This window comes from Pogona vitticeps, chromosome 6, assembly GCF_051106095.1.
Source record: "Pogona vitticeps strain Pit_001003342236 chromosome 6, PviZW2.1, whole genome shotgun sequence".
Classification (NCBI taxonomy): Eukaryota; Metazoa; Chordata; class Lepidosauria; order Squamata; family Agamidae; genus Pogona; species Pogona vitticeps.
In genome coordinates, this window is record NC_135788.1 from 56,797,085 (window position 1) to 56,822,866 (window position 25,782).

At 41.9% G+C, this 25,782-nt stretch overlaps 1 protein-coding gene across 5 annotated transcripts in view; it reads right to left on the reverse strand.

Moving 5' to 3' along the window:
• Nucleotides 1-25,782, reverse strand: part of CUL1 (cullin 1) — a 149,855-nt gene that overhangs the window by 23,404 nt on the left and 100,669 nt on the right. For all 5 annotated transcript variants that reach the window (XM_078377405.1, XM_020811130.3, XM_078377406.1 and 2 more), the window contains 4 exons: nucleotides 10,710-10,872; nucleotides 8,024-8,154; nucleotides 807-914; nucleotides 613-719 (listed from right to left, as the gene is read on the reverse strand). In XM_078377405.1, coding sequence (XP_078233531.1) covers nucleotides 613-719; nucleotides 807-914; nucleotides 8,024-8,154; nucleotides 10,710-10,872 — 509 coding nt within the window. The remainder of the gene's footprint in view (nucleotides 1-612; nucleotides 720-806; nucleotides 915-8,023; nucleotides 8,155-10,709; nucleotides 10,873-25,782) is intronic.

Consider the following 25,782-nt stretch of genomic DNA (forward strand, 5'->3'; position numbering starts at 1 on the left):
CAAGGTGGCAGTGTTTTAGTTGACATTCAATAGGAATAAAGAAATTTACCCATTTTAATGACCCTTCAATGGAGGGAGGTGCAGGGACGGCTCATAAATGTTCCTATTATATTTTTATAGTAATCAACAGAACAAGAGTAACTTCATCTGCAGTGCCACATTGTTCCTGAGTAAAGACAATTGGCAGCTGATTAAAGGTGATTTTGGGATGTACATGGCTCATACACAATGTGACAAAATTGCATGAATCCCAAAATCATGGAAAGGAGCCTTGAATCACGAGTGATTTGCTGCTGCTGATGACATTATCCATGTTGCATACATGGAGCTGTACAAAAATTTTTTAGTTTGTGATAAGATGAACACAAAACGAATTCCATTTTATGTCTCTGGTACCATTGTCTATGAGTATATTAATCAGTATTATACAGGATGAGAGAACATTTAACCATTTCCAAATCAAACATGATGACATTTCTTTCCGATAAAGGGAAAAAGCAGAAGTGTAGACAAGATTACTTGACCAAGAATCATAATGCAGTTCTCTGTTCTACTGGAATGTAACATAATCTCCTGGGAAATCAGGCTGTGGTGCTTCCCTAGAAGACATACCTTTTCTTTAGCAGAGAGTCGCAATATCGTGCCAATAATTCTGGGGATTTACTAGATGACTGAGCCATTTTTGTCACAGCATTGTTATTTATAAAGCGGCCACATGCCTACAAAACAAACAAGAAATTGAAACTTTCAGATGCCTTGAGAATCAATAATCATTAATGGAGACTTTAGAGTCTCAATCAACTTACCTTGTCTAGTGCAGCCACAAAGCCGGCATCATTGTTGAAAGCAGACATGACCAGAGCATTGTATTTCTTATGGACATCCAATACTGTTTGTACATACATTTTTGGATCCTAGAAATTAGAAAGAAAAATACAATTGTCTCTCAACAGCATATTTGCTGGCAACCCTATCTATAATATGGAATTTTTCATTAATTCACCTGCCAATGTAATTAGACTCTGATGGTTGTTTAGGATTTTTCGGGCTCTTTGGCCATGTTCTGAAGGTTGTTCTTCCTAATGTTTCACCAGTCTCTGTGGCCGGCATCTTCAGAAGACAGCAGTCAGAACTCTGTGCTCTGGTGCAGTCTGTTTCGATAGTTGAGTATTTAAAACTGTGGGATCAGCTTTTGTGCTTTTCAGGAGATGGGTGATTATGGCGATCAGTGTGTTTTTTGTTGTGGGTGTATTGTTGTGATAAGGAGGAGAGATCATCTGTCACTGTGATTGATGGGTGTCATTAGCTAGTCTTTTGTGTGCAGTGATCATAGGCCCTTGTGGCTGGGTAGAGTTCGTTGACCTTTTGCAGGCTGTACAGAGACTGGTGAAACATTAGGAAGAACCACCTTCAGAACACGGCCAAAGAGCCCAAAAAACCCCAAGAAAAGAGGAAGACCAAATATGAAATGGATTGACTTTTTAAAGAAACCACAGCCTTGAAGACAACACATTTTGAAGATCACTTATTCATAGGGTTGCCATAAGTCAAGAGGTGACTTGACAGCACATAACAACAGCAATAGGGCTTTCAAAGTAAGTGAGATATTTAAGGAGCGGCATTACCAGTTCCACACCCCCAATGAGTTTCCATCACTGAGCAGGGATTCAAATTCAGGCCTCCTGGGTCCTGGTCCATCACTCGATTCATTAAACCATATTGGGAATCCAACTGGACTTTACCAGGAGAAAGGCATGTCTAAGAATTACAATACTCATCCTCAAAACCAGACATTTCATTCTTGTTGATATATGTCACATGTATCACTTAAATTACCGGGGGGTGGGGGGGAGTCTCAAACAGTTATGAGTATCTGGTTTCTTTTTCACCAAACCTATACAATTCCCATCCTTTCTGCTATTAAACAAGGAATAATTTACTGATGACCATCCACTGACTTTCACATAAAACAGAATAGGAAAAAGTTGTAAATGAAGCCTATATCCACTTATCTCTTCAATAAATTATTTATTTTCACAAACATAATTTTGGACATTTCCAAAATACATGAACATCTATGCTGGCCAAGAAAATACATTTACAGACACAAGATTGGGTGCAAGACATCAAGCAGTATTTGTATTTTTATGGATACTCTCTCTATTCCACAGATACTCTTCAACATTTTAAAACATTCAGTGGGCTGAATCCAACTACTGTTTATTTCAGATATGCCTAACTTGCTGTAGCTACATAATTGACAAAGTGCTGAGGCGCATCTTGGTCACATGTCTGACTGTGAAACTGAAATGCACTCTGACAACTCAACAATTATCCACAACCAAGTTAAGTATCCGTCACACCAATAGAATTCTAGTTAACAACTGGCTGGAATCCTCTTGGTGTTTGTGTAAGGACTGTGTAGCCTGCCACAGCTAATTGACAAAGTGTTGAGATATATCTTGACTGCAGAATTAGATGCATGACCAAGCCCATGAACAAGACATCCCAGAATCTCATCAAGAACTCACAACAAGTTGGGGACTCTGTTTTCTGTGGATAATACATTTGCTGGGACTCAGATTGCTGGACCTCCCTTTTTTGGGGGAGGAGAAAGAAGCCTTTGGAAGTAAAAAAAGAAAAACAGACTGTGAGCTGTAAACTGAGAGCCATATGGCTTGAAATGAACTGAGTATTTTGATAAATGACACTCTGAAAATACAGTCTTGCCGGGTGAAGGTAACAATAAACTTTGAGAAGAGAAAAGAAGAAACAACCGGTCTGGAGGTTGGCGACGAGAAAAGGGATTGGACTACAAAGACACTTGAGAGATTCATGTTTTAAATTCCATTTCTTGTTTGAGTGTGCCTGCTATTTTACTGTTAATACTGTAATAGTTGTAATGTGAAATATTGGACTCGAGGTTGATCTATACATTATGTATATTTGGGCAAAGGGGAGAGGGAATTCCAAGTGAGGGATAAAATAGTGGAAACTGAAGAGTATTTTGTATATATAGATCAGATATACTGGAAAAATGGAACCTCTCCCTGGGAAAATCAGAGATCAATGGCTAGAGTGGAAAATCTCCTTTCAAATGACAGTGTTGAAAGAATTTACGCAGTTAAATTATTATCTTGACCAGATGCAAGATGCAATTAAAGACGCTAAGGAAGAGAAAATAGCAGAGGTTAAATTACATCTAAAAGAAATGCCAGAATCGGATGCATTGATGGCAATACCAGATAATATAAAGGGGATGGTGTAAGCTACATAGCTATAGCAGCTAGGACAATGGAGGCTGAAAAGCGAACTATTGCTTTAGGTGTTGTTTCCCCCTCCAAAATACAGAAGAAAACAGTCACAGAAACAAAAGAAGCACATGGAGAAAAAGGGGGAAGTGAGCAGAATCTATACTATTTCAGGCCTGTTGAGCGCATACTCTCAAGACAAAAGGAGGGTGAAAGAGGGGATATACCTCACAATTGGCCTTGGTGTTCTGATGGTGCTGGAATAACTTAGATTTAAGCTGTGTTATAAGTGTAAGTTGAAAGCTAAAGGGGTAAATACATAGACAAAATAGTTAGAAGAAGAAGAAGAAGAAGAAAGATGAGCTTTTACTGGAATATGAATAGATTATATGTTTATATACTTGATATGAAAAGATTGAATGATTATATATCTGATTTTCTCTTATACTCAAAACCCTTTTCCCACCCCTTCCACTGCCCTTTACCTTTTGTATTCCTTCCCTATTCCCCAATAGTTTAGAAAATTTAAAAAAAGAAAAAACTCACAAGTTCAGTGATTGATTTAAAAAAAAAGGAAAAGGAGAAAAAAATATGAATTTGACTATGGATTCCACATTTTGTTTCAGATGTTAGTAGCCACTCTTTTTTAACTTGGTAAGGACCATTAAGTCTTGGAAATACTCATAAAAGTGCTTCATAATTCTTAAGGGTGGAATTTCTTTTCCAAGCATGTTTCGTCTTTATGATTACAGTGGTGCCCCGTATTACGAGCGCTCCGTTTGACGACGAAATCGCATGACGAAGATTTTGCGATCGCAGAACGATGTTTCCTATGGGGAAATTTCGCTTTGCGATGATCGGCCCCCTGTTTCGCTAACCGATTATCGCAAAGCGATGATTTTCGGCCACCTGATCGGTGATTTCAAAATGGCCGCTGGGTGAAAAACATGGCCGCCCGCTGTTTTCTGGCATGGATTCCTCGCTGCACGGGCAGCGAAAATGGCCGCGCTATGGAGAATCTTTGCTGGACAGTGAGTTTTAAGCCCCTAGAAAAGCATCAATTGGGTTTTAATGCGTTTCTATGGGCTTTTTAAAATCGCATGACGTTTTCGTTCGACAGCGATTTTTTCGGAACGAATTAACGTCGTCATGCGAGGCACCACTGTATCTCCTCTTAAGCACTACCTGCGTTGTGCTTGATGAAGTATAGGGCTAAAAAAATTCTATTGTGAGGACAATCCAATCATTATAGGACAGCACGTCTTAACTGAAATACTGCTGCACTTTTCACTCATTCAGCACATGAATATACTGTATTACTAATACTCTCTTATATAGCTCAATTATTTCTCCCCAGGTTAAATATATTGGGCCACGTGCTTAAAACAAGAGAAAACGATGGACCAGAATTATCAAGAAATTAAAGCAGCACTTTAAGAGTTAAAAGCAAAAAAAAACAAAATGGTGTCGCTGCAGGTTAAACTGCCTCCATGGATCAAATTTGGTGTTCCAATCATACCACAGACGAGTGATGGTGAACCTATGGCACACAGAGCCCTCTCTGTGTGCATGTGAGCCATAAGTTGCCGAATTGCTACCCTCTGGCAGCTGAACCTCGGAAACTGTGAGTCACTCGCCATGACTCAATGCTCACTGCGGCTGAGGGTTTTATTTAAATCTCAACTCTGGACTAAACTTTTTAAAAACCCAAGGGTTAAATGCTTGTTTTTTTCCTAGAGGCTGTATTAATGGAGAAATACTTACCCATCCTCCGATCCTGGATTTCAGCACTCCCCTTTGCTGTTGCAGCTGTCCAGCAAAGGGGTGCAATGGTGGCCATTATCAGTCTAGCCTGACGGGATATTGGAGGACCTGTAAGCATTTTTCTTTTAATATTAGTCCTAGGAAAAAAATGCACTGCAAGGGTCAAAAAAGTTTAGTCCAGAGTTCAGCTTCAAAGTTTTGTGAGGGGGGACACCATTAATTACCACACTGGGTGGCACCAAGTGACACCCACGGCCCCCCTGTACCGCCTCATTAGGACAAACAGAACTCTAGTCACATTAGCTGTCTCCCACATATACATCGAGGTTATCACCATTCATTGGTTGTGGCACTTAGAAATCAGTTGTTCTTTTGCCAGATTGCAGGTACTGCTGCATTACTGCTTGCAGCTGTACAGGAGTCCATAGCAGTTGATCCGGCTTGTGCATTACTACTTCCACCGAATGTGACTGCACAAGGGAAGGCTCCAGTGAAGGCAGGCAGGAAAGTGCAAGAGAAGGGAGGACAAAATTGGCTGTGTGTTGCTTCATCTCTTGGTAAGTACAGAGATTTACATGCTTTGATGTAATAATGTAATTGAATACCTGCAATTTTGCAATGCACTGGTGACATGTAGACAACACTCATTAGCCAACTAAAGTGGTACATACCATTCACCAGTGCACTGTATTTTTTATTTTATTTATTTATTCGATTTTTACCCCGCCCCTCTAGACAACGTCTACTCGGGGCGGCTTACATCAGTATAGGTACATGTCACTTATTACCATACAGTGAGTGTAAAAGGTACATGTCACTTAATACCACACTGTGAGGGTACGTGTCACTCACCAGTGTGATGAGATGGGTTTTTGAGTTAAAATCTTTTAAGGCATATGGGTTTTGTAATTAAGAAATAAGCCAGAGAGGTTCCATCTTGTTTCTTTGTATAAAGTATCTTTGCTATGCTGACAAGTGTTTTCCAGGCGAGCCGAGAGAATGTTATTCTGAGAGCCTGAGAAAGGACTCTGTGTGATTAGATAGATGGGAATTGTTGTGACTCTTTGATAAACCACAGTTAACCCAAATAACATCTGGTGCGTATGAGAAAGAAGTCATGTGGTGCAACAGGACTGTTTGCCTAGTAACGAACTCTGATTGGATGACATTTTTTTGCTGTACACTCATTAAGGTGCATTAAGCCCTTGCCAGTTACTCTTGAAAAAGGAACTTTTTCTCTATGGACATGGTCTTTCCAAGACCGACCTTTCAGTGATTCGTGACCTACTCTTCAGCCATTTGGGACTCACCCTAATGTCTTTCGAGACAGGCTGGTGGCCTACCTACATGGACTGGTTCCTATGCTTTGCTGGATTACTTTTGGACTTATGGGATTTTTCCTAAGGACTGTGCATGGACTATTTTCTATGGACTGTTCTATGGAATATTCTTTATGGACTTCTTTTCTTGGAATACTCCATATGGACTATGCTCTTGTAATGTTGTAAGGACTATGGTATATTTACTGGATTTTTCTTTTCTAAGGACTATGGGACATATAAGGGATTTTTACTTTTGTTAAGGGATTTTTATTCTATAGGATCACTGAGGACTATAGCCTTTTTATGACCTACATGGATTATTTTGTTTTACTAATGATTTCTTGTACTGGAACTGTTTTTATTCTTTTTAATGGCTTTTTGGCTTTTTGAATACTTTTCTATTTTTCATGTTTTCTTTGCCTCACTACATCTGTGTAACTAAACAGCACAATGCTAGTTTATTTGTTTTGGTTTAATTTGGCTTTGATACCTAGTAACATGCTTTTTCTTTAATAAAATAAAGATTATAAAACTCAATTGGTTTTCTGAACAGTACACTTGTCATAGGGTCATCTGAGAGTGCTGCCTCGGCCTAGCTTACTTAGAGTCCTGTCAGTGGTGCAAGTTGAGTCTAAGGACTACAAAGCCCACTTGACCTTTCCATAATAATATCTGAGAGTACCAGGGTGTTCTTATGTGGGCAGACCTGTGAGAAGGAGTGTTGTATTATGGCTAGCTGAGATTGGACTCACTCAGCCCATTTTAGCATGTGCAAACTCCTGATTGCTCTCTGTCCAAGCTTACACGTGTGTTTTCGAACCCGTGTTTGCGGCATGGTGGCAGCTGCGCGATGGACCACGTGCTGGGTTTTGTAGTACCTCAGGATGACCAACCTTTGTTCTATCTAGCAGCTTGAGTGACTCTGATCCACAAGCTAAGTTTTGATTGCAGTGGGACACTGAGGCTTCAAGGAGCTAGGTGCTTCCCTGGGTATAAACAGTAGCTTCCTAGGAAACGCTGTTTGCCAGCAGTTAGATCTAAAGGCTGTGGTGAGAGGTGTTAAATCTTCAGGCTGTGGTAATGTGTGGTAGAATCTGGGGTGCTCTTTTAAGAAAGAGATTCCCAGTGGGACAAGCAAACTGTTAGGAAACAATTGGATTTGTTCAATGCGTTTCTATGGCTTTTTAAATTCCGTTTAGCGATGTTTCGCTATAGCAAAGGTTAATCCGGAACGGATTAACCTCGCTATGCGAGGCACCACTGTACTTAATTTCCATTGATACAATCAGTCTGTCCCAGTCATGATTAAAATTGGACTAAAGTCAAAGCAGCTCACAAATGAATGCGGATTTGAACTAGCCTGAGAGCTTGCCCAGATGTGTGCAAGTCCCACAGTAAATTATATGGTTGGTTGAGGTTGCTCCTGAAGGCTATAGGAGAAGGAGAAAGTTCAATTGATTCAAGTGGGCCCACTGTAGTTGAGACTTACATTAGCACATTAAGTTGCAACTAGAGTAGGCCCATTTGAATCAAAAGAACATGTGGAGGAGTTAACTTACCAAATCCCCATGGATTCAATGGCCTACTCCACTACAACTTGTTATGCTAAGCAACAAGATTTTAGCCATTATAAATTTGGGACAGAGTTTATATCTATTCAATACAAACTGCATTTCAAATACTTACATTTAGTGCAGTTTCTCCACATTTTTCAATAGCAGCTAAACCCTGATTATGAATGTGTGTTTCTAAAAGTTTTTTCAACTCTCCAAGGCCATCCTGGATTCGAGATACAAGGTTATACATGCGTCCCAAGTCTGGAATAAAAGAAAACAGCCAGATACTTAGGTATGTTAACATCCCAGTATCAGATTTATCCCATTTACCAAGACTATACAGGAAGCATAATTGGCTAGATGCTCATAGGATACTACTGCAGAAGTGGCCAAAATCCTGTTATATAACGTAATATGTTGCACTAGAGAGGCCCAATGAACCAGCGAGGACTCAGTGAAGTCTTCTATAAGTTCAATCAATTCAAATGAACCTGCTCCAGTTGCTACTTACTTTAGAATAACAAATTGCAACTAGAATAGGCCCGCCATCTGAACCAACAAAACTTACATATTCACCAAATTGCTACTGATTCAATAGGTCTATTCTAGACTTATTATACTAAGGTACAGAATTTCAACCACTGTGATATAAAAACTATAACTAAATAGGACTGAAAGTAATAAAAGCAATTATGTGATATGGAGTTGTAATTTAATTATAAATCACTTAAGGAATCATGTTTCATGTTAACAAAGGAATCATGTTTCAAGTTAACAACATCACTGAAGAGTTTTTTTTTTTTTAAATAAAAGCCTGCCTTGGAATCATAATTCATTTAAGGGAGTATAAACTGAACAGTCAATACTCACAACTCTATTGATACACAGAATCCTTTGCTCTATCTCTGGTCTACGAATTGAAAAACAAACTGAAGTTTTAAACACTGAACTTCTATGGTTACAAGTAGAGATAGGGTTGCTGCCACCAACTCCGCTTTCCATTCCATTTGCTCCAGAGCTGCAGGTTGGCTATCCACTCATCAGCCTGGCAGAGTCTTGTCTTCCCTTCCTTCTGCCAGGAGTGGATAGCCAACCAGGAAGGGAGAGAAGAGCCGGCAGCAGACACGTGAGTGGAAGGTCTGGCCCCAGGGGCTAGACCTTTATTATGTCCATTTGGTTGGGGGTGTATTCGTATACAAATACCCCCATCTCTAGTTACAAACAAATTCATTTTGAAAAACCCATGAAATCCACAATGTTTAAGTTGTTTAATTATGGGTTAACTAATTCTCATAAACAAAAATGTGGAATAGAAGGTTTCTGCCAAAAAATCTATTTTTAGTTCATTAAATTAATGAGAAACAAAGAAAAATACTATGTAAGACACAATACCAGTCAAATTTAAATCTGTGTTATAATCAGTTTTTAGACTATCATCTTGAGGGAATACATCTACAATCCACATCTGATCTCTTTATGTTTAAAAGTAATAGTCTAAATCCAATAGCTAGTCTGAAATACATCCACTGAATGAATGGAATTGATAAAATACTGACTTGTCACTCATATACTAATGTTTCAGTTCGGACCAGCAACTAAATTTAGGCCAATATGTTAACAGCTTCCAGTCTTCACTTTTTGAATAAAGACATAAATTATATAAGAGAAATAGACATCAGTGTTTTTTTCTATTTAATCAATTACAGCTCTGAATGTGCTATATGATGTAAGAATTACACTGTGCACTTGCCTGCATTTTTCACTAAAATATTTGCTCGATTAGATTATTAGAAAAGGATTATGAATTGGATTTAAACTTTTGTCATACTTAGAATAAACCCAGTGAGATTTGATAATCATGACTCATGAAGCTGTACTGTTCATTCTCCAGAAATGTTTGAAGGGGTGTGTGTTCTAGGAACATTTCCAGAAAAATTCTTATGTCCTAAATAGTATGTGATTCAATTTAGCATACTTTGATTAAGCAAAACTGTCAAATTTCCCAGTATCAAATAGTATTTGAATGGAAATGTTTAATTTTAAAAAGCCACACCTACTATGGTTTGAGCATTATTTTCAAAACAAATTCCAAGTTCAAAACAAATTCCAAGTTCTACAAACTGCATTTCAAATACTTACATTTAGTGCAGTTTCTCCACATTTTTCAATAGTTCTACTTGGAATTTTTATTTAAAAACTTTCAACATATGTGTCCTTCTCCATTGTTTGTTTAAATATAAAAGGAAAACATTGATACACTAATTGTAGTACATACAGCAGACCTTGCATACTATGTATAGACTCATCAACATGCTATATTCTTTATTTCTAATAGAGATTAACATTTGTCTGTGGAAGTACTTTGGGCACCTCCAGTTTCACTGTTATACTGCCTGGACAATCAAGCTTGGTCAAGTTCAATTTTAGATCGAAGCAATTTCACATCAATGTATTGTTATTAATGAATTTTATCTAGTTTTCTTCTCTAAAGAGAGAAACTTTTCCACACAAAAAATTGAGGAGAAAAATTAGAAAATTTGATGTTCTGGTCAAGAACAGAGACCCTCATTGTGAAAATTTAAAGTATTTTTATCCCACCTTTCTCCTTAAAAAAGGCCCATGACAGCTTACATTATTAAACAGATAATATTTAAAGAAAGTAAATATACAACAAATTTAGGGAAATATACTCAGAATACTTAGTAGGTCAGAAAGAACAGCTGGGAAGTTATTGCTGCCCAGCAGCATCTGCCACCTGAGATGATTATTTCCTTCTGTCTAGTGGATGGGCTGAGATTGTATATAAGACAACTTACCTTCATTTTTGTCAGCATCTAACAAATTCTGAAATTCTGTGTGAAAGATCTCCAAGTGTTTTTCAATAAGCACTTGTTCACATTTCCGTGCTAGTTCATCTTGTGTGCTCTCATGTAGATATACCTGAACCCTACGTTGTTCCTCCAAAAGACGAGCTTCTGCCTGTAAGTAAACAGATTTCACTAGATGTTTTAAACTACAGTGGTGCCTCAACTTACGAACATCTTGACTTGCAACCAATTCGAGTTATGACCAGCTCCGGTCACAAAATTTTGCTTTGACTTGCGACCAGTGCTTTGAGATACGACCAGAAAAGGTTTCCTCCCTCCCTGCCCCTTTTTTAACCTTAAGGTTAAAAAATCTTAGGTTAAATAAGTCTCTCCCTAGTGGACGGATTAACTGCTTTTGCATTAGTTCCCCTAGGATACCAGTGCCTTGAGATACAACCAAAAACAGCCAGAATGGATTAATCGCGTTTCAATGTATACCTATGGGAAATAGTGCTTTGAGTTACGATCAGCTTGAGTTACAACCATCATCCCAGAACGAATTAAGTTCGCAACTCAAGGCACCACTGTATAAATAAATAGTTTTATTTCATTTTATTTTTGTTTAAAATATTTCTATGCCACCTTTCTTCTAAAGGATCCAAGGCAGCTTACAGTATTAAAAGAAACAAAATGAAATGTTAAATAATAAACTATTACAATATTTGAAAAGTGCATTAAACAGATATTAAAACTCATAAGAGGAATATTAAAAACACAAATACAATAGAATAAAATAATTCCTTGATCAACCAGTCATTTAAAGGAAAGTCTGCCTGAAGTGAAAGGTCTTTGCTTGTGGAAAGACAGCAAAGATGGGGTTGATTAAATGTGATGTAATGTCCAGTTTGATTTCCTACTGTCACCAGGGAGAAGAGCCAAGCTGCATAGTCATGGGCAACCTGCACAGTCCCAGCAGCCAGAAGAACAGAATGGTACACTCTGTATATTCTCTACCTAGAAAATCTAGAAAGGATTGCTGTAAATTAGAATTGATTTGATGGCACAAAATAATTATATTAATGTCCGGAGAAAGTTTTTGAAAGCTACTCCAGTATATACCACTTGGATTAAATAGAGCTGTCTAAGACTCAAATCAAACAATCTATCTAGCTCAGTAATAACTGAATGGAAGCAGTCCAGGAAATATGTGGGTCCTTCAGTCTTCACAAACCATACTCTACCAATATGCCCTCTGCATATCTTGAAGGGTAATACTGAGGAACTCAAGTTTCAGAACAAATATGTGTCTATGGCTGTAATCTGATAGAACTCACTATATTTTGTTCTCTCTCTTTTATATGGATCCCAAATAAAGATTTTTGTCACCTATCATCCAGACAATTGTCAACTGCACTTCTGAGGAAGCAGCATTAGGTTTGTTCACTGATAAGCAGTTATCACATATGCTATAGCAGAATTTGAACTGGCAGCAAAGAAGTTGCATTCTTGTGATGAGGATCATAATGCTGTATAACTGAAATGAGTATGAAGAGTGAATCTGGATGTTTGTTTTGAAGGATGCTATGATCAGACTGATGACAAGCATCCTAACAAGCTATTATAATTACCTGTTTTTAAATTGGCGCTAGTACTTTGAGGTATTATCCTTCCCACAGCTCCGCTGGGTGATCATGGTAATAAGATTGTTTCAGCACCAAAGGCTCGCCAGCAGAGACAACATGCTGTGGCCACACCAGTGGACCAGGAAAAACGACTGGTCGATAGTGTTTGGCGGACTTCTCCCTTGGGCACCGACTGAGGCAAACAGCATCCCGATGATGGTACTGATTGTGATCTCTTTCCGTGCAAGGCAAGCGGACACTCTTATAGGCTTGGTGCTTTTTTTTATGTGCCGGAGCCCGAGGTGGTAGGCCTACTGGGGCAGAGTAAGGCATAGTTTCTGGTTGCATTTCAGCGCCATGGATGTTTGGTGAGACAATCTGTGAAGACTCACTGGGAGAGCCAAAGGATTGTTGCAAGCTATCACGAGAACTCGTGAGTCGATCAACATGCTGTTCTCAATCGGGAGACTGTGATGGTGATGGTTGATGAGGTGGAAGTACCTCATCTGAAAGAAAACCAACACAGATGAAGTCTCCAGACTCTGGTAGCTGTGGAGTCAGGGAAGCAAATTTTAAAGTTTTAGCCTTCTTCAGAGACAACGGTTCTGGTGCTGAGGAAGCGTCAATGGACAGTTTTCTCTTAGAGGCTGTTTTTGATGTTGAGGAATTTTGACGTTGACTGCTTGGGCTTGCGAACTCGCATGATGGTCGTGGTTGGGGGCACAGCTGGTTCTTGGTGATCCAAGCGAGATGGAGTAGCCAAAGGACATTGTTTTGCCACTTTGGAAACAGCTTTGCCCATAGATTTTTGCATGGGAGATGGACTTGCAGACAGATTGGGCCATAGGCTTAGCAGGCTGGAAAGATTGCTCCCAAAGCCGAAGCTAGAGCCTGGAAAGGCAGCTGCGTAGACCTCCATGCTTAAAGTTTTTGAAGCGAGGACACGTGGAAGTTTGATGAGCCTCACAGAGGCAAAAAAGATTTAGCTTGGCCATCAGAGAGCGGAATTTTGTTATCGCAGGCCAGGCAGCATTTAAACAAACCTGAAGAGGCCATGAACTGAGGAACGGTTTGCAAACAAGGAATGGAGGGGGGCGCTTTGGCCCTAAGGCCAGAGTGTACAGTACTTTTTCCCCCTTCAATAATAGGTTTATAATTGATAAAGAAGATTTTAAATAAAAGTTAAATAACTTTCCTCTTTTTTTCACTTACAGGTTTCGCAAGATGCACGATCAAGGCTCTTCTGGCAGTTGAAGAAAAACTGAAGGGAGAGCCTGGCGCCAAGTACATATACTGGGGGGAGGAGTCTATACAAATTTATCTTTTTGCTACCGCAGAAGCTCTAGAATGTCCCGACAAGGTTGAAAGAAGGCTGCCAAAGGTGCTTATCTGTTGCCAAGTTGCCACTCAGAGTCAGGAACAGTAGTGGTTCCAATCTGGCAGAGCAGATAACTGCTCCCTTTAGACGTTTCCTGAAATCTATGGCTACTAAGCTGTTGGTTTTGGATAGGAAGGGTGTTAATCCTTGATGTTTCTCTCACATGGGAGCTCTGAACTTTGAATTTATTTATAGGATCATGGGGTTGGTTGGTTGACAAATGGCGGGCATACTAGGTTCCCTTCATGATCCAAGTCAGACTCAGGGTGTAAATTACCGTATCATATAGGAACTTTACCAATGAGCTTATGGAATTTATATTTAGACGCCGATTCCACTTGCTGGCATTGCCTGTCCATCTAAATTAGAGCTTTTGAGCTGGAGACTGTAATCTGATACAAGAATGTCTGTAGCATTGCTTATAGTGTAATTACAAAGAGTTAGGTTTGACACATTTTTCAGGGATATGTATTGCTTTTAAAAGGAGAGGCATTTGAGTTAGTGATTTTTCTTGGGATTTAAATATTCCTTTTGAATTTATGCTGTAATCAGAATCTTTAGGTCTGTTTCCTCCAACAAGGGGATCTTTATATTTTAAGTTGTAATTACAACTACTCATATTTGATAATTTGTGGGCAGGTTTCATAATAGGTTTGAATTTGGTCTTCGGATGGATTGTGTGTGTTCCCCCATTTGAATGATACTGCTTCTTGTGGGCATGCTTACCATCTGCAAACATCAGATGCACCATGCCCCTCTACATTTTAGGCTTTGTAGAATATATATACATATACAGGAGCATTTTATATTCATTTGGGGTCCCAGTAATCTTCCAATATATTTAAAATAACCTGTAATCCTTCTGATTTAGATAACCATGTTATTTGGCCTTTTTAGTGGCCAAATGTGAATAGCAATATGGCACTCAGTTGACAACTACAATGAGACATCCATATCAGGACCCATCTTCCTCAAAAGTGTGTGGTTGGAGACTGTTCATCAAAAGAGGTTACCTACCTGTAACCATGGCCCTCTGTGAATCCACATAAATGGGTTGTTCTGCGCCTATGCAGGATGTCTTGGAAGTTTCTAGAGCCTAAAGATATGTTATTAGTAGGATGTTCCCCTGTGGAGCGCATGCTCCACCCTACGAAAGTCCCTTCAATTCCTGTAAGAGTCTGCCACTGTCAAAGGCTTATATAAAAGACAATGTGACAGACAGAGGGGAGGATGGGCAGGATGTGTGGATTCACAGAGGACCACTAGAAGAACCATGGTTACAGGTAGGTAATCTCTCTTCTTCATGGCCTCTGTGAATGCACACAAATGGGTGACTACCAAGCTCACTTACCAGATGGTGGGATGTCATGGTAGAAAAGATGTCAAGACTGCTCTGCCAAAAGCAGCATCATTCTTTACCCGGACATCCAGACAGTAGTGCCTCACAAAGGTCAATGGATTAGACCATGTAGCTGCACGGCAGATGTGAGGAAGTTCTATTCCATGGTGGAAGGCAGTAGAGGTTGACAGCACTCTGGTACAATGACCTCTTAAATGTTCAGGAGGCATCTTGCCTGTGAGTTCATAGGCCAATGAAATAGCTTGAGCAATCCAGCGAGAGATAGTTTGAAGCGAAGCTTGGGCACCCTTATGAGGGCCATGAAAACATAAGAAGAGCCTTGGAGACTTTCTGAATGATTTAGTTTTATCAATGGAGAAAGCCAAAGAATGTCTTACGTCAAGCATGTGGAGCATGCACTCAAGAGGTGTAGAAGGAGATGGAAATAAAGTTGGTAAAATTAATGGTTGATTGAGATGAAAATCAGAGACAATTTTAGGTAAAAATGATACCTCAAAACAGAGAGTAACCTTATCTGGATGAAAACTGAAGGAAAGGTAGGTCTGAGCTGGCTAATTTAGCAGACATTATTGCTATGAGGAATGATGTTTTTAAAGAAATTTGAAAGTAGTGGTAGGCATTGGTTCAAAAGGCGGTCGGGTAAGTGTGTTAAGGACAAGTTGCAAAGAGTATTGAGAAAGAGGATATTGTCGTTGGGGGGGCGGATATCGAGGAGTCCCTTGAGAAATTTCTTCAGCGTTGCGTGAGAGAAAATCCTAGCTGAGTCAGACTGTGAAGGTTGATGAGCTATAATACCTTGAGGGTAGAATGAGACACCGAGTGGAGCTGTCGAAGTCGAATGGTGGTTTGTTGTGTGAGTGGAATCAGAGGAAATAGGTAGAGTAGGCCTCTTACCCAATCTATCATAATGGCATCTCTGAGTGAGTTTGTGTCAACACTGGCTCGGAAGCAATGCCATTGGCACTTGGTGTTGGTCTCGGAGGCAAAGAAATGGACAGAACACCCCATCGGTGACAGAGGTCGAAAACTTTGTCGTTCACTGCCCACTCATGTGTCCTTGTGGTAAGACAACTGAGATGGTCTGCAAGACGGTTGTCGTCTGTGGCGACGTGGACAGCTACCAGGAAAATGTGGTGTAGATTTCGTTTAGACGTTTAGTCGTGTCCCCAAGGACCAGAGCACGCCAGGCCCTCCTATCTTCTACTGCCTCCCGGAGTTGTGTCAAATTCATGTTGGTTGCTTCGCAGACACTGTCCAGCCATCTCATCCTCGGTCGTCCCCTTCTCCTCTTGCCATCACACTTTCCCAACATCAGGGCCTTTTCCAGGGAGTCTTTTCTTCTCATTAGATGGCCAAAGTACTGGAGCCTCAGCTTCAGGATCTGTCCTTCCAGTGAGCACTCAGGGTTGATTTCCTTTAGAATTGATAGGTTTGTTCTCCTTGCAGTCCAGGGGATTCTCAAGAGTCTCCTCCAGCACCACAATTCAAAGGCATCAATTCGTCTGCGGTCTGCTTTCTTTATGGTCCAGCTCTCACTTCCATACATCACAACAGGAAAAACCATAGCTTTGACTATTCGGACTTTTGTTGGCAAGGTGATGTCTCTGCTTTTTAACATGCTGTCAAGATTTGTCATCGCTTTCCTCCCAAGAAGCAGGCGTCTTTTAATTTCGTGGCTGCTGTCTCCATCTGCAGTGATCATGGAGCCCAGGAAAATAAAATCTGTCACTGCCTCCATATCTTCCCCTTCTATTTCCCAGGAGGTGATGGGACCAGTGGCCATGATCTTAGTTTTTTTGATGTTGAGTTTCAGACCGTTTTTTGCACTCTCCTCTTTCACCCTCATTACAAGGTTCTTTAATTCCTCCTCACTTTCTGCCATCAGAGTGGTGTCATCTGCATATCGGAGGTTGTTGATATTTCTTCCGGCAATCTTAATTCCGGTTTGGGATTCCTCCAGTCCAGCCTTCCGCATGATGTATTCTGCATATAAGTTGAATAAGCTGGGAGACAATATACAGCCTTGTCGTACTCCTTTCCCAATTTTGAACCAATCAGTTGTTCCATATCCAGTTCTAACTGTTGCTTCCTGTCCCACATATAGGTTTCTCAGTAGATAGATAAGGTGGTCAGGCACGCCCATTTCTTTAAGAACTTGCCATAGTTTGTTGTGGTCCACACAGTCAAAGGCTTTTGCATAGTCAATGAAGCAGAAGTAGATGTTTTTCTGGAACTCTCTGGCTTTCTCCATAATCCAGCGCAAGTTAGCAATTTGGTCTCGAGTGCCTCTGCCTCTTCGGAATCCAGCTTGTACTTCTGGGAGTTCTCGGTCCACATACTGCTGAAGCCTACCTTGGAGGATTTTGAGCATAACCTTGCTAGCGTGTGAAATGAGTGCAATTGTACGGTAGTTGTAGCACTCTTTGGCACTGCCTTTCTTTGGGATTGGGATGTAGACTGATCTTTTCCAATCCTCTGGCCACTGTTGGGTTTTCCAAACTTGCTGGCATATTGAATGTAGCACCTTAACAGCATCATCTTTCAAGATTTTAAATAGTTCAACTGGAATGCCATCACCTCCACTGGCCTTGTTGTTAGCCAGGCTTTCTAAGGCCCACTTGACTTCGCTCTCCAGGATGTCTGGCTCAAGGTCTGCAACTACATTGTCTGGGTTGTCCGGGATATCCACATCTTTCTGATATAATTCCTCTGTGTATTCTTGCCACCTCTTCTTGATGTCTTCTGCTTCTGTTAGGTCCCTCCCATTTTTGTCCTTTATCATGTCCATCTTTGCGCGAAATGTTCCTCTAATATCTCCAATTTTCCTGAACAGATCTCTGGTTTTTCCTTTTCTGTTATTTTCCTCTATTTCTTTGCATTGTTCATTTAAGAAGGCCCTCTTGTCTCTCCATGGTATTCTTTGGAAGTCTGCATTCAAGTTTCTGTAACTTTCCCTATCTCCCTTGCATTTTGCTTCCCTTCTTCTCTCTGCTATTTCTAAGGCCTCGTTGGACAGCCATTTCGCTTTCTTGCATTTCCTTTTCTTTGGGATGGTTTTTGTTGCTGCCTCCTGGACAATGTTACGAGCCTCTATCCAAAGTTCTTCAGGCACTCTGTCCACCAAATCTAGTTCCTTAAATCTGTTCTTTACTTCCACTGTGTACTCATAGGGGATTTGGTTTAGATTATACCTGAGTGGCCCAGTGGTTTTTTGTACTCTCTTCAGTCTAAGCTTGAATTTTGCTATGAGAAGCTGATGATCAGAGCCGCAGTCAGCTCCAGGTCTTGTTTTTGCTGACTGTATAGAGCTTCTCCATCTTTGGCTGCAGAGAATATAATCAATCTGATTTCGATATTGCCCATCTGGTGATTTCCATGTATAGAGTCGCCTCTTGTGTTGTTGGAAAAGAGTGTTTGTGATGACCAGCTTATTCTCTTGACAAAACTCTATTAGCCTTTGTCCTGCTTCGTTCTGAGCTCCAAGGCCAAACTTCCCTGTTATACCCTTTATCTCTTGGCTCCCTACTTTAGCATTCCAGTCCCCCAGAATGAGAAGAACATCTTTCTTTGGTGTCAGTTCTAGAAGGTGTTGTAAATCTTCATAAAACTGTTCAATTTCAGTCTCCTCAGCAGTGGTGGTTGGTGCATAAACCTGGATTATTGTGATGTTGAAAGGTCTGCCTTGGATTCGTATTGACATCATTCTATCATTTTTGAGATTGTATCCCATTACAGCTTTTCCCACTCTTTTGTTGACTATGAAGGCTACTCCATTCCTTCTACAGGATTCTTGCCCACAATAGTAGATATGATAATCATCTGAGCTGAATTCGCCCATTCCTGTCCATTTTAGTTCACTGATGCCCAGGATGTCGATGTTTATTCTTGCCATCTCCTGTTTGACCACCTCCAGCTTCCCAACATTCATAGATCTTACATTCCAGGTTCCTATGCAATATTTTTCTTTGCAGCATCGGACTTTCCTTTCACTTCCAGGCACGTCCACAGCTGAGCGTCCTTTCGGCTTTGGCCCAACCACTTCATTAGCTCTGGAGCTACTTGTACTTGTCCTCCACTCTTCCTCAGTAACATGTTGGATGCCTTCCGACCTGAGGGTCCCATCTTCCAGCGTCATATCTTTTAGCCTTTTGTTTCTGATCATGGGGCATTCTTGGCAAAGATACTGGAGTGGCATTGCCATTTCCTACTCCAGGTGGATTGCATTTAGTCGGAACTCTCCACTATGTCCTGTCCGTCTTGGGTGTCCCTGCACGGCATAGCCCATAGCTTCTCTGAGTTACTCAAGCCCCTTCGCCACAACAAGGCAGCAATCCATGAAGGGGTGTAGATACAGGAGTGAAAGGGAGTGAGTACCTCCCTGCTTGTTAATATAGTACAGCACTGTAGTATTGTCTGTAGCTAGCTGTACTGCTCTTCCTGGAATGAGAGGTAAGAAGCCACGGAAAGCCCTGATAATTGCTAAGAGTTTGAGATGGTTGATGTGTAATAATTGTTCTTGTTTTGTCCATAAGCCATGTATTTTGTGATGCAGACAGTGAGCTCCCCATCCTGACGGGCTGGCGTCAGTGATAATCTGTATCAAGAGCTGTAGAGGTTGAAAGGGTCTGCCTACCATCAAATGAGGAAGAAATGTCCACGAGGTGAGTTGACTGGCAAGTTCTGATGTTACTATGAGACATCTGGAAGGGTGGTTTGTTATAGGATCAAATAGCGATAGGTACCATGATTGTAGGGACCTTATTTTGAGCCTTGCGTGCTGGATAACAGCTGTCATAGAAGCCATAAACCCAAGAAGGTGCTGGGCTTGATGCACATACTGAAGCCAGGGGTTGAAACAGTCAGATGGCTCATTTTAGTTGGTGATTCTCTCTTGGGGGAGAAAGGCTCTGGCTCGAAGGGAGTCGAAATATGCCCCAATGTAGGTGGCGGTCTGTGAAGGCTTAAGATGGGATTTGGCGAGGTTTACCTTGAGTCCTAGATCTTGAAGAGTATCAAGAGTTTGTTGGGTAGCTCTGACTGCATTGTGATACAAAGTAGCGACTATTAACCAGTCATCTATGTAGGGGAATATTGTAATACCTTGTAGTTGGAGGTAGGCAGCAACTGGTGCCATACATCTGGTAAAGGTCCTCAGTGCTGTGGAAAGTCCGAACAGGAGAGAGCAAAATTGGTATGAAACGCTGAATCGGAATCATAGAAATTTGTGATGAAGTGGATGGACAGAGATGTGAAAGTAGGCATCTTGGAGGTCGATGACGACTAACCAGTCTCCCTGTGAAAGGAGAGGGATGATAGTGCCAAGGATCAGCATTCTGAAGCATCTGCACCAAATAAATTTATTAAGGTTTCTAAGATCAAGATTAGGACAGAGTCCTCCATCCTTTTTGGGGACTGTGAAATATCTGGAGTAAAATCCATCATGTAATGTAGAGGAAGGGACTATGAGAATGGCTTGTTTTTGTAGAAGAGAAACTTCTTCATGGAGAGCTAGAGAGTATGGAGTAATATTAATGGCACCAGAGGGTGGGGTACATTGAAATCCAATAAAATAACCACTTTGGACAATAGAAAGGAACCACTGATCATTAGTGATACGGTGCCAAGCCGAGATGAAGGGATGGAGTCTATTTTGAAATGTAGATAGAAGGGGTCTATGGATACTGCTTACCTTTTTTTGGTGGGTGTCGAAAGTGCTGTCAACGTTTTTGTTGCTGCTGAGGTCGAAAGGAAGGTACTGTAGATGTAGATGGACCTGGGTAGGATCTGTCAGACACCTGTGGCTTGTATGGTCGGTATGGTTGTTGGTATGGTTGAAACTGCTGTTGAAAGAAAGGTTGTCTACGGAATTGAGGACATTGATTGCTGGGTGGAATATGAGTGTGCCGTTTTGCGGATTTTATGGAGATTGTCCATGACCTTGTCCGTTTTAGTATTGAAAAGGTCAGCACCATCAAAAGGAAGGTCTTCTATCCTTACTGTAGTATTATCTGGGATACCTGCTGATCTCAGCCAGGCATGGCACCTCAAGGCAATAGATGTGGACATAGCCTTAGAGGCAGCATCTACGGTATGGCGTAAAGCAATTCTTTGCTGTTTAGCTAAGGCTGTGAATTTTATAATGATTTTCTACTCGTCGTGAAATCTGAAGTGATGAGGGGGGTTGTCCCATGATTTTTTTATTAAATCGAGCATAGCCAGAATGAAACTCAACCTAAGAGGTGGTGTTTCATCTCTATTAAGATCATCAATGTCCAGGTCTTTTTTCTGAGGCGGTGGTACTTCAATGTCGAGTTGTAACGATTTTCCCATTCTCATAACCAGCTGGAAATAAGATGTGAAATCTGATGGGGATGGAGGGTGGTTTTCGCAATATCAGAAGATGGAGTAGGTAAATTAGAGGGTGATTCCTGTGACATACCAGATGTTGAATCTTGAGTAGAAAGGGACGATTGTGAATTCATGACAAGGATGATCGGTATAGTAGTTTGGTTGCCGATGTTGATGGTGGAGGTAGTTGTGATACTGGACGTTGTTCGATGTCAGGGGGAAGAGGTGGGAGCCCTTTGTAGGTGGTGCTGACTAGGAGAGAGGTATGATGGGAAGAGTGCTTAGCTCGTTTGTGATTGAGAATCTGGTACAGGGAGAGTATGTTTGAAGGCCAATTTTGTAGGGATTGATGTATGGTGAGTCGATATTGGGTATGTTGAAGATGAAGTGCATCGATGTCATGGTGGTGAAGGTGATATGGAAGGTGACTATTGGGGTGGAGAATCATATCTCACCCTCCTTGGTTCATAATAGGCCTGTTCAGTCAGGTCTTAAAAATAGTAGGGGTCGTAGTGATGGTACCCTTCTCCATATTCATCTCTAGTTGGACACCAAGATGGTTTGGGATAATAGTAAAATTCCCTGTGCGAAAGGGGACATTGGATTGGAGAAAGGTGTCATCTCTTTGTCCTATATTTGTGGAGAGAGTGATGTGACGACTCTGAGCCAGGTACCTGAATAGGTATCGCCTGCCCTGATATCCAGGGCTTGAATGGGCCAAGGCCAGGCTGGAATGAACATCAGCCAGAGATAGGCCAGTACTCGGCAAAAGGCTAGCAATGGAGGCTACAGCCTGAGCCAGTGTTAGAGTTCTCTATCCAAGATTGAACTAGGAGGAGTCTAGATAACTCCTTGAGGATGAGTGATGGAATCACCAGTTGACCACCAGTTGAGGTAGCTCTATTTGAGTCAATTTTGTAGGCTTCTTAGTTTTCTTAGGTTTAGTTTTATCTTTCTTTTTCTTAGACAAGTCATCGGGACAGGTTGGAGCGTTCAACGTGGAGGTCAAGCTCGACTTTGAAGCAGACTTCGAAGGGTCCTTTTGTCAAGGTGACGGAGTTGTCGGGCTCGATAACGGGTGAGAGGTTTCTCAACTTTCTGGATGCAGAGTTGGAGAGGTTGCCAGATCCATGGAGGTTGGATTAAGAGACCTTTCCCAAAGGTAGGAGTGAAGCCTTTGTAGGCGTAGTTTTAAAGCTGGCTTAGGAAGCTTTTTGCACTCGGGGCAGGAGTGCACTTGGTGTAGTTCCCCTAAGCAGAAAAGGCAACAGTCGTGACCATCAGTAAGTGGGATCTTATTTGTGCAAAGCACGCACCACTTGAAGAGCCCGGGGGGAGGCATAAAAGGTAGGGAAAAAGGGAAGGGAAAGGTGGTGGGGAGAGAAAAAAAACATGGGAAGAAGAGAAAAAAAATGGAATAGATAAAAGAAAAAAGAAGCAAATAACTTACAGGGGCACATCCAAAAAAAGAGATAATTGAAAATATGGAATAGATAACTGAAAATAGCCAAATTGGTTTAATGGATTGATCTCAGTAATCGCTCTAACATTCCGAAAGAAGTCCAACTGAAGTGGCGGCAAAAAGAAACTGAGGGGACTTTTGGAGGGTGGAGCATGTACTCCATGGGGGAATGTCCTACTAATTACATGTCTTTAAGCTCTAAAAACTTTCAAGACGTCCTGCGCAGGTGCAGAACAACCCATTTGTGTGCATTCACAGAGGACATGAAGAAGTGTCCTTTTTGCATGATATCACCATAGGTGAAGGCTTAGTATTAGTTTCATTCAGTTAGAACCTGCCATTCATCTAGAAGTGTTAAATCTGGATTTGAAAAGGTTAAATTGAACTCCTCAGTAGCATTTCTTAAGTCATATACTCCAATCAGAGTCTCTAAGTCAGGCTTGTCCAACCCGTGCCCCGTGGGCCGCATGCGGCCCATGTCGGCACGTAATGCGGCCCAGTGCAATTTTTTATTTGTAAAGAAATTCCAAAGTTTCAAGTTACACTGCCGGGGCACGTCACAACGGGGGGGGGGGGAGGGAAGGAAGGAGTGGGAGGGGAGGGGAGCTGCATGACTGCATTGTGCCGTCCCCGTCAATAGGTGGACCCCCTCCCGGCCCCATAAAGCCGCCAGAGTCAAAGCTGGCAACCTCTGCTGTCTGAGATCGCAGCTGCCGGTAAGTGCGCTTGGAGCGGGACTGTGGAGGACTAGGGCTGCCCCCCTATGCGGCCCAAACCAAATGTATGTGTGGCCCAAACCAAATTTTCATCTTCAAATGTGGTCCAGGGAAGGTGAAAGGTTGGACACCCCTGCTCTAAGTCTTTTCAGAAATAAGGGCCCAATCAAGCATTATTTTCTCCACATGCCATATAGAACATTCAAAGTCCTTTAAAGCTTCACAAACATCTTGTGTTTCTGAGGTAAAAAGAGGTTACTTACCTGTAACCATAGTTCTTTGAGTGGTTCTCTGTGAATTCACACATATGGGTATTGTCTGCGCCTGCGCTGACTGTCTCGGAAGATTCTAGAGCTAAAAGTAACAATTTTATGGTGTGATCCTCCATGAGGTATATGCTCCTCCCACCCACCATCTTCCTCAGTTCCAAACTTATCCGCCGGGTGCGAAGGAAACAATTAATTAAGTATCCAATTAACCCGTGACGGACAGTGGGGAAGGATGGGTGGGTTGTGTGAATTCACAGAGAACCACTCAAAGAACTATGGTTACAAGTAAGTAACCTGTTTTTCTTTTTCGTGGTCTCTGTGAATGCACACATATGGGTTACTGGCAAGCTGCACTTACTGGTTGGTGGGTCGTCACGGTAAGGATGACAGGACCGCTCTGCCAAATGCAGCATCTTGCCGTGCTCTGACGTCCAGCCGATAGTGTTTGATGAACATCGACAGCATGGACCAAGTGGCAGCACGGCAGATGTCAGGGACCTTGGTGCTGCGGTGAAAGGCAGTAGAGGTGGACAATGCTCTGGTAGAATGAGCTGTCAGATGCTGTGGAGGAGTTTTCCCCGACAGGCTGTAAGCAAGGGAAATAGTCTGTACTATCCAGCGTGCTATAGTTTGAGAAGAAGCTGGATTTCCCTTGTTTGGGCCAGGGAAACACAGGAAAAGTTTGTTGGATTTCCTGATGGATTTAGTCGTTTCGACATAGAAGGCCAAAGCACGTCTGACATCGAGGTTATGGAGCACATGTTCCAGGGGCGAAGATGGGGACTTGAAAAAGCACGGAAGTATGATGGGCTGATTGAGGTGGAAGTCAGAGAACACCTTAGGGAGAAAGGAGACATCAAGTAAAGAGTCACTTTATCAGGGTAGAACTGAATAAAGGGTGGGTCAGCCTGAAGTGCGGCGAGCTCGCTGGCTCTCTTGGCCGATGTAACAGCGACTAAGAAGGCCGCTTTGAAGGTGAGGAACTTGAAGTCAATAGACGCCATTGGTTTGAAGGGATGCCGCATAAGGGTGTTGAGAACCAGTTGCAGTGACCACTGGGCAGTAATGCGCTGTTGAGGGGGGCGTATGTTGTTAAGCCCCTTGAGAAACTTTTTGACAGTTGGGTGAGAAAACAACTTGGATGAAGGAGAGTCATCTGGTTGGTGAACCATAATTGCTGACAAGTAAACCCGCATCATAGACTGGGATAGACTAAATTCAAAAAGGTGAAGAAGGTAAGTAAGCACAGTCTTTAAGGAGACGGGCACAGCAGGTAAGCCATTGTCATGAGTATATTTAAGGAAGGATTTCCACTTATTCTCATATAGGAGAGTGGTAGAAGGCTTATGGGCTCGAAGGAGGACTTGCATTACTTCGGGAGTATCCTCCAAGCTGAGAGACTGAGGCGACGTCAGGGTGAAGGACGAGGCCGTGGTCAAGCGAGAGGAGATCTGGACGGAGAGGGAGGCGGAGCATGTCCGTCGACATCGAGACCGTGTGAGTGAACCATGGCTGGCGAGGCCAGAATGGGGCGATCAGGATCACGTTGGCTCCGTCCTGCTGAAGGCAGATGATGACCCTCTGAATGAGGGGAAGAGGGGGGAACGCGTAAAGGAAGTCCTGGGACCAGTCCTTGAGAAACACATCCCCGAGGGAGGCGCTGTCTCTGCCTGCCCTGGAGTAAAAGCGGGGACATTTCTTGTTGGTTTGGGAAGCAAAAAGGTCCAGTGAAGGAGTGCCCCATCTGTGGCACAGCTGTTGGAATATGACCTCTTTCAGAGTCCATTCGTGAGTCCGTGTCAGGAGCCGACTAAGTCGGTCTGCTAAGGTGTTGTCGTCCATGGAGATGTGGACGGCAATGGGAAAGACATGGTTGCAATAGCACCACTCCCAAAGGTTGACAACTAGGTAGAAGAGAGAGGGGGAG